The sequence below is a fragment of the Temnothorax nylanderi genome, unplaced genomic scaffold, assembly GCF_030848795.1.
Source record: "Temnothorax nylanderi isolate EJ_2023f unplaced genomic scaffold, tnyl_v1.0 TNYL_tig0490_pilon, whole genome shotgun sequence".
Classification (NCBI taxonomy): domain Eukaryota; kingdom Metazoa; phylum Arthropoda; class Insecta; order Hymenoptera; family Formicidae; genus Temnothorax; species Temnothorax nylanderi.
In genome coordinates this window covers 46,046-62,003 of record NW_027249552.1, presented here as the reverse complement: position 1 = coordinate 62,003, position 15,958 = coordinate 46,046, and the positions used below count along the sequence as shown (strand labels likewise).

The window sequence follows — 15,958 nt, the reverse complement described above, 5'->3', positions numbered from 1 at the left end:
TTAATTATTTGTTTATTATTGTTTATAACAATGTCTCTTGAAAAATGATAATAAAATAATTGTTATTTTAATGCGATAGTGTTCTTTAAATATTGGGGAATATGTTCCTATAATTATTTCATCTCCATCTATTTGTCTTTATTTTTATTTTTATTTTTTAGTTGTGAGTTCACATGTCTGTTCTTGTCTTCTATGTGTATCGTAGCATGAGTCAGTCTCTCTCAGATTCGCGAAGCGAATATCCAATTTTCAATGTTTATTAATTTAATTAGTTTAGATAGAAAATCGGGGTTAACGCTATTGACATTTAGAGATACTGAGGATTCCATTTTTAGCATAATAATTAGATGTCAAAATTTTCGTTCTAAAATGAAATTTGTTAATGCCAAAATGTATAAAATACTAAGAATATTAATGTAAAAGTGATTTGGTCTTCCTAAGTTTAAATGGTAAGAAATTCAAAATGGCGGACATAAAACTTTAAAAATTCATAACTCGAAAACGGTAAGAGATAGAGAGATGGGGTTTCTTTTGTTGTATTTAAATAATAAAGGGCTTTATTTTAGGGTGTTTAGAATTTTTGTGTTTTATGGATTTCTGTAATTTTTATTTATATCTCGAAATCGGGAAGAGATATGAAGTGATAATTTTTGTGGGATTACTTGACATGCTCTGCTGAGTTACTGCGGTAGTTTTATTATTTATCTTTAATATTAATTTTATGATAAATTTATTGTTAAGTAGTTTATTTTGAGAGATATGAGAATAATTTATAAACATTAGTTGTTTGACCTTTCATAATGATTCTGATAGTCATATTAGTTAAGTCTGTTAATATTGTAATTTAATTGTTTATAATAATCATATTTGAAAAGTTCTAATAAGGTAATTATTATTTTGATGTGGTAATGTTCCTTAACCCTTAAATGCCACCCGGGGTCCAGCGGACCCCAGACCGTTTAGAATGATATATTTTCAAATGTTCCCGCCAAATATGGAGCTCATATTTATTTATTTATTATTTTTTATTTTTTTTATTTTGGAGCCAACATTTTAACGGTTGGCGATCTTAATTTTTTATACTATGTTGAAATTGAAATTTTAACAATATAAGCATTTTATTCTCTTTTCTAAGCCTTGAACAACATTGAAAATAATTTTCATAACTAAATATCAAAAAATCAATAAGTAAGGAGACATTTTTCATGCTGGGGTCTTTTAGACCCCAAGTGTCATTTACGAGATTCTTGAGAGGTGTGGCATTTAAGGGTTAAGAGTAAAGGGTTATGTTCTTATAATAGGTTTGTCTCTAATTAATTGATTTATATTTTATTTCGATTTTATTAATTTATTCGTATAGAACATACGTTTATTTCCGTTAGATCCATGAGTTAAACTGAATTTATGTTGCATAAATGGTTTTGTAAAGCTTGCATCGGCAATGAATAGCAATTTCTAATTAACTTTATCGGTTCTAGGGAATTTTAATAAATAATTGTCCAAAAGATTTATAGTGTGCTTTGTGTAAATGGAACTTAAGCTTGTGAAAGTGACTTAAGGTAGTCATTAGCTGTTTTATGAACGCGTACATTATGTGTCAGCTGCTTAGTGTTGTGACGGTTCAGTTAAAGGATGCTATTATATTTATTAATTGTTTTCAGATCCTGTGCAGCAAGGATTAGGTAGAGAAGAAAAATTTTATTCGGCGGAAATCTACCAGTGGTGTGTCGCGAGACGTGACAACTGACATGTACAGTTTAGAGCTCGGAATACCCGGGTACCCGCCCGTTCGCCCGTTACCCGTTGTATACGGATCTGGACCAATTCCCGAATCGATACGGCTACCCGCTACCCGTGTCAATACGGGTAGGGGAGACCGGGGCCTAACCGTCGCCGGGGTTGAACCGTCAAATCAAATATCTCGGAACCTGTACATTGTGCGAACTCGCTATTAACATTGTAAACGCTGCTTATGGTACCCATGTGACCAACGGAGTTTCGGCAGGTTACCTGCCGTGTTATGATTTTTACGAGGGCAAACGTGTTTTCGGAAGGTGAAAGTTAACTGGCCATATTGTCCTCGTACTAGAGGCAGGAGCCAATATAAACCTAAGAAGGAAGGTGAAAGTTACATTTTCTGCGCGTGGAAATTTTGTAATATCTGCAATAATATTTGCTCTCCAAATCTCGAGGTACGTGATTATAAAGAGTAATGCATGCTGAACACGAATCCAGTGTAGTTTTTTCATTATCGTTGATGTCTAATATTTCGTGGGCGATCAAACCTGAAACTTGTGTTTGGGGTTAATCCGTCAGTAAGCAGTCCGGGTGCATTTCCAAGGCATTTCCGGGCATTTCCAGGCTCACTGCATATGGAATATGGATGAGACGGGAATTACAACCGTTCAGACACCGAATAGAGTCATCGGATGTCGAGGAGTGAAACAAGTCGGGCGAATGACTTCTGCGGAAAGAGGAACCCTCGTAACTATTTTTTAATAATGTTTCGCATAAAAATTTTAAATAAATTTTTATATTTTTTTTTAAAAAAACAATTATTAAGATGTATCTTATCATTTTTCAGGATTAGATGTACGTATATGTATTGAAAATGCAGTGTGACGGTTAAACCCCGGCACTTTTGAGATATCAATTTTTCCAGCGTTGTCGTTTTGGTTCTATACCGGTTAAAAAAAGCGACGTAGATAAAAATTTCCTATATAAATTTTGTAGCTAAAGGTTCACTCTTTACAGTGGTATACCACATTTAACTAAAATTATTTATTTTCTTGTTAAAAATCGGCACCGAAAAAAAACTGACGGTTAGGCCCCGGTCTCCCCTACCCGTATCGAGGCGGGTATAACAGCGTATGCTACAGATATCTGCGTATTACACGGAGACGCGTATACGCAAAGTAATAAAATATAAATTCTCACACGCTTCAAAAATATATAAAATATATGAAAGAATGCTTTTATTAACTCTCCGTTTTTTCGGTACCTTCTTAGTGCATACGTGAATCTGTCATGTCTAACGCTATTTTCCCTACCTTAAAGTATTTTAAAAAATCTGAAAAAATTTACAAAACATCTGTCTGCATTGTAGTTGACAATTTTATAATCTTTTGATAAACATTTGTTTATTTAATATTTGATTTTTAATGTATTTTCAATAATATTAGCAAAATTATTACTTACAAAAAGATTACGTCTAGTGCATACATGGGTCTGAGACGTCCGTGCGAGACTTGACTTGCTCGGTATTCGGCGATATATTCATCTTTCGTAACAGCTCTGGGTCCCTCTTGAGTCCCTTTTCCCACTTACTTTTTTAGAAGGGGAGGCAGGCTTGCCAGTTTTATAGTTACGAGCAGATATTATTTTGGCTCGGACGCCGTAGACCCACGTACACGGAGGGTTAAATATGCATTACACGTTATGTGGATAAATAGGTATATGTGTGTAATTATGTTTGAAATTTCTATAAATTGCTTTACGTGTAATTTTATATATTTTCTTATTTTACATGCATATATATCTTTCTAAAATTAGTAATATAATTATGTATGATATAATACTATCATTATTTTACACAGGGTGCCCCGGGTTTTACCCGACAAACTGCGGGAGTATATTCTGCAAAAGAAAAAATAAATTACGTGTACAAAAATATAGATTCATAAAGAAAGAACTGCGCAATTATAAAAACTTTTTTTTACGTCACGAAGGTAATAAGCATGTAATTAGTTTATCTCTTTAACAATAAATATAATGTTGATTTTTTCAGAAAAGAAATATCCCTTATTACATATATCACGCCACAAAATAAATTTTTCAGTAAAAATGTGAGCAATGTACACACAAATGTAAATACTATTAACACTATGGACAAAGAAAATATAAGTATGCGTATATAATTTGTAATAATTTTATTAATCTAAAATATTACGTTACAAAATAATAATAAATATGTTACAATTTAAGTTATGTTAATATTATAATAGAGTAAGGTCGCCGATACCATCATGCTATTTTATTTTAACAACAATTTAAATAAATAATTTCCTCTTAAAATTATAATGAATTATTCTTACAGTTGAAATAAATATAAATTGTGATGAACTTGAAGCTAATAGCAACAATATTTCTTTTGCTGAAAGTATTGAGGACAAACCATTCTCAGATAATACACAAATGGATGAAAAAATTGAAAATAACAAGGAAACGTATACTGCAGATGAAGTAGATGAATTACGCGAATGGGCTCTTGATTATGATATAAAGCAGGCGTCATTAGATAAATTATTATTAATTTTACGAAAAAAGTTACTTCCCCAATTACCTAAAAGTTCAAAAAGTGTTTTACATACTAAAAATAATTGTAAAATAAATACAATACTTAACGAAAATGCAGAAGAAATAGGTCAATTTGTCTATTTTGGATTAGAAAAAGGTATACGATTATGTGTGAATACTTAATCTTCAGTCAAATAAGGAATTGAAATTGCAATTTAATGTTGATGGTTTACCATTGTTTAATTCTGGAAAAAAACAATTTTGGCCTATCTTGTGTAAAATTTTCTGCGAAATTAATATTTATAAACCTTTCGTCGTTGCCATTTTTAACGGTAATTCTAAACCAACAAATATAAATTGTTTTTTGACAGAATTTGTTACAGATTTAATAATATAATGAATAATGATTTTATAATTGATAATGAAGTCTTTACAGTAAGTTTACATAGTATCATATGCGATACTGCAGCTCGGGCTTTTTTGAAAATGACAAAAGAACATGGAGGTTTCAGTGCATGCGAAAGGTGCACTGTTTACGGTAAACGATGTGAAAACAGAACAATTTATGAATCAACAAATAAGGAACTGAGAACTGACACATTATTTCGAAATCAAGATGATCTTGAGCATCATAATGGGCATACGCCTCTCATATATATAGAACCAAAAATTAATTTAATATCGCAGTTTGTTTTGGATTCGATGCATTTATGCAGTGGGGTAATGAAAAAATTGATTGAATATTGGACTCTAATTTCTGGTAAAGCACGGATAAGTCGTATTAAAAGAGTAGAATTGTCACGCAGAATGCTGTGTTTGAGAAAAGAAGTGCCTTTTGAATTTCAAAGAAGACCGAGAAGTACAGATGATGTGAGAATGTGGAAAGCAACAGAATTTCGTTTTTTCTTGTTATATTGTGGGCCCTTAGTATTAAAAAATATATTAGATAAAAATTACTACAATCACTTTTTATTATTACATACAGCTTTCCGGATATTGTCCAGTGAACATTTTACAACATATAATAATATTTCAAAAATATATTTACTAGTTTTTTGAAGCACTTCCAGAATTGTATGGTACTAAGTCTCAAATTCTGAATACGCACAATCTTATTCATGTTGCAGATGATCCAAAAAATTTAGGCTGTAATTTAAACTATATTAACTGTTATTCTTTCGAAAGTTATTTAGAATTACTCAAACGGTATATTCGAAAAGCTGAAAAACCTTTAGAGCAAGTGTGTCGTAGATTAAGTGAAAAAGAGAAGAGAAAGTGTAATAAGCCTTCCATTTCTCCTTTTTTTGAAATTTTAAAGTTAACTTCACTCGCTTTGAACGACTTCACGGTCAGATCATGGCCGCCGCATCCAACGAGTTCATCATGACGGATCGGTACTTCACCGACGATCGATTCGACAAGTGCGAGGCGACTTTCCTGGCAGCATCCGACTACATGGCCGAGTGGATGAGCAAGCTGAAGTCGCAGCCGCCGTCCCAGGATTCATCACCCGTAAGCCCGTATCATCTCAACGCATCGTCGCGTTTCGCGTTCCACCTTCCGCGTATAGGTCTTCCTAAATTCTCGGGGGAGTTTCGCGAGTGGAAAGCGTTTCGAGATCAGTTTACGGCGTTAATTATTGACAATCGCGACTTGTTAGACGTTAATCGTCTGCAATATTTGCATTCTTGTGTTAAGGGTGAGGCCAGCGATGCCATCCGCAATCTGGCATTAACTGGCATTAATTTCAAGATAGCCTGGAACTTATTGTTATCGCGATATAATAATCGCCGTCGTTTGGTGTATGATCATGTGCATGCTCTTCATACGCTTCCCCAAGCGGCTTCTGATTCCGCAGTGGCTCTCACCGCGTTACGCGATGAGACGAACATAGCGATACAATCGTTAAGAAACCTCGGTCGGTCTGTTGATACATGGGACGATATTCTGGTTTATTTGCTCGTTCAAAAACTTAATAAAGGCACACGTAAGGCCTGGGAATTGCAACTGGGCGATGTGTTGGAATATCCCACATACGACCAGCTTGATAAATTTGTCACGTCCGGTTTTTGAGGACGTCGGAGTGGGTTTTCGTGATACTAAATATCCGAGCGTTAGATTATCTTAAGCGGAGCGCGAAGGTAAGTGAGGCTCTGATTTATTTTCTTTAGCGTTTTGGGTCGCGCTACACTCTCGAAGGATCATACGAATTTTCTGAGTTAAAATTTCTTCTCGAATTATTTTAGGTTTCGGGCGCTCTACGACAGCCAGGGGCTGTTGTCGCGAATTAGAGGCGTGATGAACGTCGCCGACAGGCTCGGCTGTTACAGCCTGTGACGGAACGTGGTGAAATATGCTCGGATCGAAATCTCCGGCCTTATAGTAGGCTCGCCGAAGCCTTTTCAACTGGAGGGCCTGTCCCGAGCGCCTCGAGCGTACCATTGGTAAAGACAGACTTACCTTAACCCTTAAATGCCACCCGGGGTCCAGCGGACCCCAGACCCTTTAGAATGATATATTTTCAAATGTTCCCGTCAAATATGGAGCTCATATTTATTTATTTATTATTTTTAATTTTTTTGATTTTGGAGCCAACATTTTAACTGTTGGCGATCTTAATTTTTTATACTATGTTGAAATTGAAATTTTAACAATATAAGCATTTTATTCTCTTTTCTAAGCCTTGAACAACATTGAAAATAATTTTCATAACTAAATATAAAAAAATCAATAAGTAAGGAGACATTTTTCATGCTGGGGTCTTTTAGACCCCATGTGTCATTTACGAGATTCTTGAGAGGTGTGGCATTTAAGGGTTAATGATTGCTTACGATAATAACAACTCCTGGTTAATATGTGTATTTCGACTTCCTTCGTATTTATATCGTAACCCAGGTTGTGTGCGTGTGTCCTCGTGTCGGTGTGAAATTGTATGTGTATAATCCTTAGCGGTAGCGTGTAATTAATTACTCGATAGTCGGTATTCCATAATCTAACTTTATTTCATAATTTTAGGAACGAGGAAAGAACGGCGGGACTCAGAGAACGCCCTGCGGGAGGCGCGCATCTTAGGTAAGGACTATCGAGAACGCCCTGATAGAGGCGCGCATCGAAACGAGGATCTATCGAGAACGCCCTGTGGGAGGCGCGCTTCAACTGGTGAGTATCGGATTTAAGATCACCGAGGTGTAAGTAGAACGAGATTATTTAGGCAATATGTGCACTGATTTATTGCTAACCACACTTTCATTTCTTTTTACAGAGGCACAGTTGAAAGAGTAACGCGCTCGCGGCTAAGTTCTTTCGGCGCTGAAGGCTCTCGCGGCTAAGTTCTTTTCGATAGATAACGCGTTCGCGGCTAAGTTCGTTCGGCTCACGGAGCTCTCGAGTATCGATTCCGATTGAATAGAAGAAGAATGCCCAAAACTGAATGTGAGAATGAGAATGAATGAGAATGAATAGAGCCGGCTCACAGGGCCTATATATATACCCCCAGTTCGGTGGCGTCCCGGGGTAGGGGACCGTAGGGCTCACGCGGATACGCGAGAGCGTCGCGTGAGAATCATCCGAAAATCGAGTGATTTTCCGAGAGCAACGTGTGCCGATCCGGATTTTGAATATTGTACGCTAAATAAAGGAACTTATCGAATTATATCGTAATTTAGTTATTTCCGCGTTTCTTTAATTATGTTATACCTTAACTAATACTTATACTACTTTACACTATATTTAACAGACGCCTTACTAATAATTTTACAATAATGTCGACATTATTTGCAATATGCGCGTTTGCGACACGAACATGCGACATGGTAAAATTCGCTGTTCGTTACAAATTTCTGATATCTCGCATACGCGCGCTCGAGAACATTCTCCCGGCTTCGCCTCAAGTCAAGGGTAATAAACAGAATTCCTCAGTTCAAGCTCACGCAGCTAACGCATGTTCGAACAAATGTCCCACACGGAGAGAAATGTGTTTTGATTATCGCACGAGTTAGCCGATGCGATGGTAACATAGATCGCGCTGTGCGCTAGAAGCGCCACGCTCGATCTATTAACCCACGGAATAATTCGATTGCAGTACAGACTTGTGGGACTCTATGCATAGTCTATGTTCGTGGCAAATGAGAATGAGACCCATGCGACTGTCGCCCCGTCTATGAGTCTTTATCACACTAGTCGTTAGCTCTAATACCCCCCCACCACGCCGTGCAAAATTCGCTCGAGGGCCATACGCTTTCAGCATGGGCCTGCGAGTAAAGATTATTGCGTAATTATTGCAAAGAAGCGAACGAGCTGGTACGTTCATGGTGTTCATGTGTAGTGCACAGATTGATAACCGTGGTACGTGTAAATATACGAAAAAGGTAATTAAAGTATTACATATATTATTTATTGTATTAATTGCAAAAAACGGGTTCCCTATCGAAAAGGATAACCTTAAAACGACAAAAAAAACCAATTAAAATTGTCTTTCAAAACAACTTTAAAAATACCGGTGTTTGACCAAATCATCGCGGCCCCTTTTCAACCGAAAAAACAAACCAGTTTATTTTGGAAAAACGATGACTGTGATGGTCTGTTCCGATATCTGTATTTTTCTGATTTTCATCTTATTCCAGTTGCTTTGAGGACAAATTTCAACCGTTTCTTTAGTGGTATAAACACCGCATAATTGCACCATACAGCACATCCCGTTCTGTTAACATCCTGCGGACATCTCGGACGTCCACAAGACGTCCGGGATGTCCACAGGACGTCAACAGGACGGGATGTGCTATATGGGGCGGTTATCGTTTCTGAGGTTATGTTTATTGTTTTTTATGTAGGAAAATTAAACAAGTAATGCTTCTATTTTTCATCTTTTTCAGCGGTATTCCAAGCATTATATTGTATGTTTCATAAACACCTTCTTCCTTCCTAGAGCAAATTATGTCGGTTCCAAACACATTCCTTTCGTCAGATCACTCAAATGATTCATTTATATTACTTGATGTAGATTCCGGCCCATCAGTACAAACATCGAATTTATGTAATTCAAGTAATGTAGGCAAGTTTAAAAGAAAAGTGCTTTTATTAAAACCATTACATATATTCTTTGTAAGTTAGAAAATAATACTATCGTCAGTATAACATGTATTTAGAGATTGCTAATTTTTCTGAACTCGCTGTGATTCTAAAGATATAAAATATTGCCACAAAAAAAGATGCGTCGAGACCCGATGAGATCTAAAAAAACAAATATTCCAAATAACACAAAATAATTCCAAATATTTTCTTTCCATTTTATACTTATCTGATAATATTAACCTAATGAGTATATTTCAAATTTGAACAGAATTAGTTCAAAAAGTGCATGTCAAGACATCCTAGCTTTTTTGGCAGTAATCAATGCCTATAATAGAATCACTGTGATAGCTGAATCTACTATGCATTATAATAATAATGACAATTAAACTTATTACTTTCTTATGTATATATAGATATTACCAAAAAAAGATCTTTGAATTACATTTATCAAGTTTTAATGAAAACTTATGATGGAAGCAGTCAAATAGACATGTATGATTTTGAAGCCACAAAAGAAAATTATGAGAAACTGTTGGAAACTAAAAAAAAAACATATTTTTCCAAAAACAAGGTGGCAAAGTGTATTATTGGTGATGAATTTTATCGAACAAAATCACTAACGTAAATTAGATTACATTTAAAAAATAAGAAATATATTTTGAATGAATATTGCAAGCATATTTTTTCATTGTAATCAATTTTACAGTATATCACCAGACAGACTTGAAGAGTTAGCTGAAATCACTGTCCAACTATTTACATTGCACTTAAAAGAAAGCTACTACGTACGATCAGGAAACGGTAAAAGTGCAAGTGGAGCCTTTCAAATCGTCTACGCAAAAGAACGAGAAAAAGCTTTTGCCATTGGCAAATTAGAATTGCAACCAAATCGAAAGAGAAAAAAAAGTTCAGAAGGTGTGTGATTTTTTAATTTATTTACGTACTTTCAGTGTAATATGCCTGATTTTCATGATGAAAACAAAACATTTGTACAATATGGAACGTTTTTTAACTATAAATATAAAGTTTCTCTTTGAAATTAATAATTTTATAGACATTACAAATGAAGAAAATAGTTATACAAATTATATATAAATATTACTAATATTTTATATAAATGAGGTAATTGGTATTCTTTCGACGTTTACTCACATACTATTGTATTATGTAATTATTATTAATTACTTTTTAGATAATCTTGAATCGTCTGAATTACAAGAAGTGTTAAAGAAAGTTGAAATCATAGATAATGATTTCCGCCAGAAATGGTGCCACACTGCACTGACAGAAAGAGTGGAGTTTTATAAAACCTCAGATTTAAAAACAATTTTGAATAAATTACAAAACTACTGCAATCCTTCAGGATATCTCTTGGTTAGCAATATTAAAAAATTCTTTTTTAATCAAAACATAATGGAGTGTAATGTAGCAACTTGATTTTCGGTTATTTTTATTTTCAGATCAAAGCTGATTTCTGTACGTATTTTAAAAAATCGAGTGAAGAATTTACACAAAAGTGGCCTGACTTAGCCAAAAAAATAATAAAAATTGCTCAGACAAAAAAAAATGATATAGAGATAAATAATATCCTGACAAGCAACTTACCAACAAAAGGAGAAGGTCGGTTTAATCTTCTGAATAATACATGCCACTTTAATTTGTAAATAATATTCATTTCCCAATTTATTTTCAGAACATACCCAAACAGTAGTGTTAATTTTATTACCACATTTATTTAAAAGAATAACCAAATTAACAACTCGATCAAAATCAAAGACGGCCTGGATTCCTTCTGTATTAGAAGTAAAAAAATCGTTCATTTATTACATAAAGGTAAATCCTTGAAGTTTAACGACGTTAGGCGTTTTCCAATGAATAATTTCAACTAATTACCGCATGCAAATATCTATATACAAATAATTATTATGTGCAAATTAATTACAATATACATTATATACAATTAATTATATACAAATTATTATTTACAAATGTTATTATTATTATTTTACTGTATACAAATTTATATACAAGCTTATAGATATATTATTACTGCGTAGGTTTAAGCCCACATCGAAAAGCAGTTAATTCAGAAAAATAAATCGAAAAAAATAGATATTACTAATAAATAATAATGAATAAATAACATCAAAGCACTTTATAAATAATAATACTTTTTACAGGACATTGACGATTTCAACAGAACTTTACAAGATGCGAACCAAGATGTGCTTAATCTGTATGCAGAACATAAGCTGCCCATAGCACCTTACGTTGTTGTGATCGGTTCTTCACTAGCTGACATAAAATCAGCGTATATATCAAATCGCAACCGCAGCGCTGGCAGTTGATTTGTATATACAGTCTATGAAAATCTTTCACCAACCATTTCCATTAGCAAGCAATCACGTATGGCAATTTTTGGAAACAACTATTTATGATTTTAAAGTTAAACCATACAGCGGAGTAACATCTCTCATTGAAAGAATCCAGAAACTGTAGTTTTAAATTTAAATTTAAGATATTTTTTATATGCAAATAATTTTAATTATTGATATGATTATTCTTAATTTTTGATATTTTATTCATTGAATTTAGAACGGATAATTTTAATATAAATGTAAATGTTTTTTTGGCTATAGCCATATAGCCATATAAAGTTATAACTGACAAAATATAGTTATATAGTTGCACATATATTTTTTTCTAAACTCATTCATTTACCGATAATATGGATATTCCACAACAAATTGATAATAAAATGAATCAAGATATAACGCTAGAGACAATGCATACAGAAATGTTGAAGTTTACTCTGGGTTTATACAATAATCCTTTGCTTTCGCGTAAAGCTGTTGATAATGTCATTGCTACTTTTAATACCTTTCTTTCAGACATATTTATTCCTTTTTTGCAAAAGTCGATGGAAAATGAATTGAAACCGCTGACAGACTCAAATAGTTATTATAAAACGCAATTTATTTTAGAACAAAGCAGAAATGTATTTCAGAAATATTGTACAGAACATTCGCGATTTAACATTTACAACAAAGAAAGTGCGTATGTTCATCCTGAAAGTTTCCAAATTGGACAGGAACCTGTTTATGTCAAAGAGTCGCAAAAAGAAGCAAATCAAAAGTCAAATGTAAAAGTAGAAATGAAATCTGTTTATGCCGTACATATTCCTTTAAAAAATACCTTAAAAACAATTCTTCAGTTACCAGGATTTTACATTGAAATGAAAGAATACATTGGTAAACTGTCAAAAGATACAACAATTTTATCAAATTGTATGCAAGGGGACTTGTGGTTGAAAAAATATTGTCACTTAAATAAAGATAAAAATGTTTTACCAATGTTCTTGTATTTTGATGAATTCGAAGTTGGGAATCCACTTGGAAGTCATGCAGGTGAACAAAAGTTAGGAGGCATATATGCTTCATTGCCTTGCTTGCCCCCCCACTTATCTGCTAAAGTTGATAATATTTTTATTTCCACTATTTGTCATTCTAAATACATGAAACAATTCGGCAATGAACCAATATTTCGTAAGACAATCAATGATTTGAATAATCTATATGAAAATGAATTAAATATTCGTGTCAACGGTGAAGACATTACTGTTTATTTCCAATGCCTTTTCATAATAGGTGACAATTTAGGTTTAAATAGTACATGTGGATTTTCAGAAAGTTTCACTGCAATGCATTATTGCCGGATTTGCACAGCCACTCGCTTGCAATGTCAAGAAATGATCGCAGAAGATACAAAGCTACTTAGAACACTTGAATCGTATGAAAATGATGTATTGAAAAATGATTTCGCAAACACAGGCATAAAGGAGCGATGTGTTTTCAACAAAATTCACAATTTTCATATTGCCGAGAACATGACTGTGGATGTTATGCATGATTTTTCTGAAGGGATTGCAGTTTATACGGTTGGACAAGTGCTACAAAACTTGATAGAAGAGAAAATAATATCTTTGGAAACTCTTAATAATACTATCGAAACCTTTCCTTACAATGAAACTGAAATTTCCAATAAACCGAGACCTTTCTTCTTTAGCCAAAATGAAAAGGGAGGTAAAAAATTAAAAGTTAAACAGTCAGCTTCAGAAATGCTCTGTTTGACAAGATATTTAGGACTTATGATTGGCCATTTAATTCCGGCTAGAAATAAATCTTGGAAACTGTATAGATATATTAGGCAAATACTTGGAATTATTATGTGTCCAACTTTAAATAGGGGTGAAATCGATAATCTGCAGCATCTCATTCAGAAGCATAACACGTTATACATTGCACTTTTTGGTAAATTAAAACCTAAAATGCATATCTTGATTCATTATCCTAGGATAATGATGTTGAATGGTCCTGTAATTAATTTTTCATCGATGATGTTCGAGAGAAAAAATAAAAAATTAAAAGAAGTTGCTCTCGGTACAACGTGTAGCACAAACTTACCTCTCACTATTGCTATACGTCATCAATTGCAGTTATGTTATAGAAAAGAAATGTGTGCAAATATATTTGGGGATGTTTTACTTGGGCCTGTCAAAAATGTTAGTGCAGAAACTGAGTTTAAAATGTTCACAAACCTTCAAATACAAACACCCGTACAAACTTTAAAATATATACAAATTCTCAATCATACATTTTCAGTGGGAACAACATTAGTAACAAGATTTACTGATGAGTACCCACAGTTTGGTAAAATAAAAGATATTTTTTATTGTAATAAAAATGTATACATTTCAATCGATGAATATGACACGTTATATTTCAATAATTATTATTATGCATATTGCGTCAATTCAAATAACGACAAACCAAAAATTCTAATCAATGCGCAGCTTATTCCACGATTACCACCTTGCTTATATATTGTAAAAAATGAATGTGAACTGATAGCGACTAGATTTAATGTATAAGTTAAATGAATAAATAAACAAATCAATATTGATAAAATAAACTAAAATATTTCTTTATTGTCACAAAATTACTAAACTTGGTCATACTCTCGTAGCTCCTCATCCCTGAAACGTAAATCACAAAATTGAACATAATTTTTAACAAAGCACCGTATCCAATACTATTTATAATTTTCCTTTCTTTCATTACCCTCATTACCTTCATTACCGAAAAAATCCATCGTTCTCCATTTTCTGCAGTCAATTCGACCGAATCTATTTTGGAGATAACCTGCACGATTTCATTTCAAGCACGTTAAACGCATTATTGTCGACTTTAACACATTGTTCTCACTTTGAAAACATGTCGTGTAATTGGCAGATGCCAGAATAGCATTCACGCGCACGGATGCGCACGGACTCACGCCCTCATCCTCGTATGGCTCACACTGCCTCACATCTCATCCTAAAAACGCATGGCTCCCGAACGAATTTTTCACCGCATGGTGGGGGATATTAGGGCTACCAACTTGTGTTATAATAACACATAGACGGAGCGATACGCGCATGCGTCTCATCCTCATTTGCCACAGATATAGACTATGGTAGAGTTTCGCAAGTCTGTGCTGCAATAGATCGAGCGTGGCGCTTCTAGCGCACAGCGCGATCTATGTTACCATCGCATCGACTAACTCGTGCGATAATCAAAACACATTTCTCTCCGTGCATATGCCAAAAGACGCATTTCTTGTCCGCGTGCGGACTTTCATAATAAGAGCATCGCTCAACGGCGTGATCTCGCGAAGAAATTCCATTGTTGTTATAATTATTTGAGTACACGGCACACTCGCGATGCGTGTTCGAGCAAGAACACGTGCCGTCAATGTCAGCAGAAGCACCATACGCTGCTTCATGCTGTCGATGTAAATAATAATGGCTCGACAACTGAGAGCTCACCTTCATCCACGGACTCGAAAACGGAGACAAATGCCGAGATAACATCGCATTTATTATCTCACACTAGCTTTTCGAAATCGAATATTCTTTTAGCCACTGCCTGGATTAAGGTGAGCGGGCTCAACGGTCGACATAGCATAGTCCGCGCGTTATTGCATCAGGGTTCTGTTACTACTCTGATCACTGAACGTTTAGCTCAGCGATTGCGTTTACCGCGTACGCGCGTCTCCGTCTCTATCACTGGGATCGGCGAGACGGCTGCCACAGCACGCAGCGCAGCTAAAGTTCACGTGTCAGCGCGTGACGGCACGGGCCCGTCGCCCTCCGTCTCCGCTTTTGTTCTCAAGTCGCTCACGACTTACATTCCGCAACGCGTTCCGGACATAACGAAACTGTCGTACATTCACAAACTTCCGCTAGCTGATAGCGATCCGACTAGCGCGGCGCCGATTGACGTAATTATCGGTGCTGATTTGTATGGCGCGATCTTACTGCCGTGAGGTCCGTAATCGCGCCCCTCATGAGCCCGTCGCTCAAAACTCAATTTTCGGATGGTTCCTGTCCGGACCGATGCCTATGTCGTCGCTGTCACGGCCGGCTCGCATTCAAACGCACCACTGCACGGTGCTGTCGGAAATCTCCGACCAGTTAAAACGTTTCTGGGAGGTTGAAGAACTTCCTCAGCAGGCTCATCTCTCACCGGAAGAGATTCGATGCAAAGAACAC

At 35.0% G+C, this 15,958-nt stretch overlaps 1 protein-coding gene and 1 long non-coding RNA gene across 2 annotated transcripts; both read left to right on the top strand.

The window, feature by feature from the left end:
* Positions 1–169: 169 nt before the first annotated feature.
* Positions 170–3,983, top strand: LOC139783329 (uncharacterized). The gene is made up of 2 exons (XR_011721223.1): positions 170–2,484; positions 2,585–3,983. It is a non-coding gene; the product is annotated as an uncharacterized lncRNA (long non-coding RNA).
* A 1,669-nt stretch (positions 3,984–5,652) lies between these two features.
* LOC139783335 (uncharacterized) lies at positions 5,653–14,343 on the top strand. Its single transcript, XM_071722496.1, has 10 exons — positions 5,653–5,808; positions 5,995–6,314; positions 6,543–6,629; positions 7,312–7,368; positions 8,559–8,663; positions 10,073–10,281; positions 10,559–10,740; positions 10,827–10,986; positions 11,060–11,199; positions 11,547–14,343. The coding sequence occupies exons 1-10, from the start codon at positions 5,653–5,655 to the stop codon at positions 11,712–11,714; spliced, it is 1,584 nt and encodes a 527-aa protein (XP_071578597.1). The 3' UTR covers positions 11,715–14,343.
* Positions 14,344–15,958: the final 1,615 nt, after the last annotated feature.

Bases quoted from the DNA above. Each gene is read 5' to 3' on its own strand.
- LOC139783335 (XM_071722496.1), top strand. From the start codon at position 5,653: ATGGCCGCCGCATCCAACGAGTTCATCATGACGGATCGGTACTTCACC. The intron at 6,315-6,542 runs GTTGGAATATCC...GAATTATTTTAG, and splicing joins GAATTGCAACTGGGCGATGT to GTTTCGGGCGCTCTACGACA. The intron at 10,282-10,558 runs GTGTGTGATTTT...ATTACTTTTTAG, and splicing joins GAGAAAAAAAAGTTCAGAAG to ATAATCTTGAATCGTCTGAA.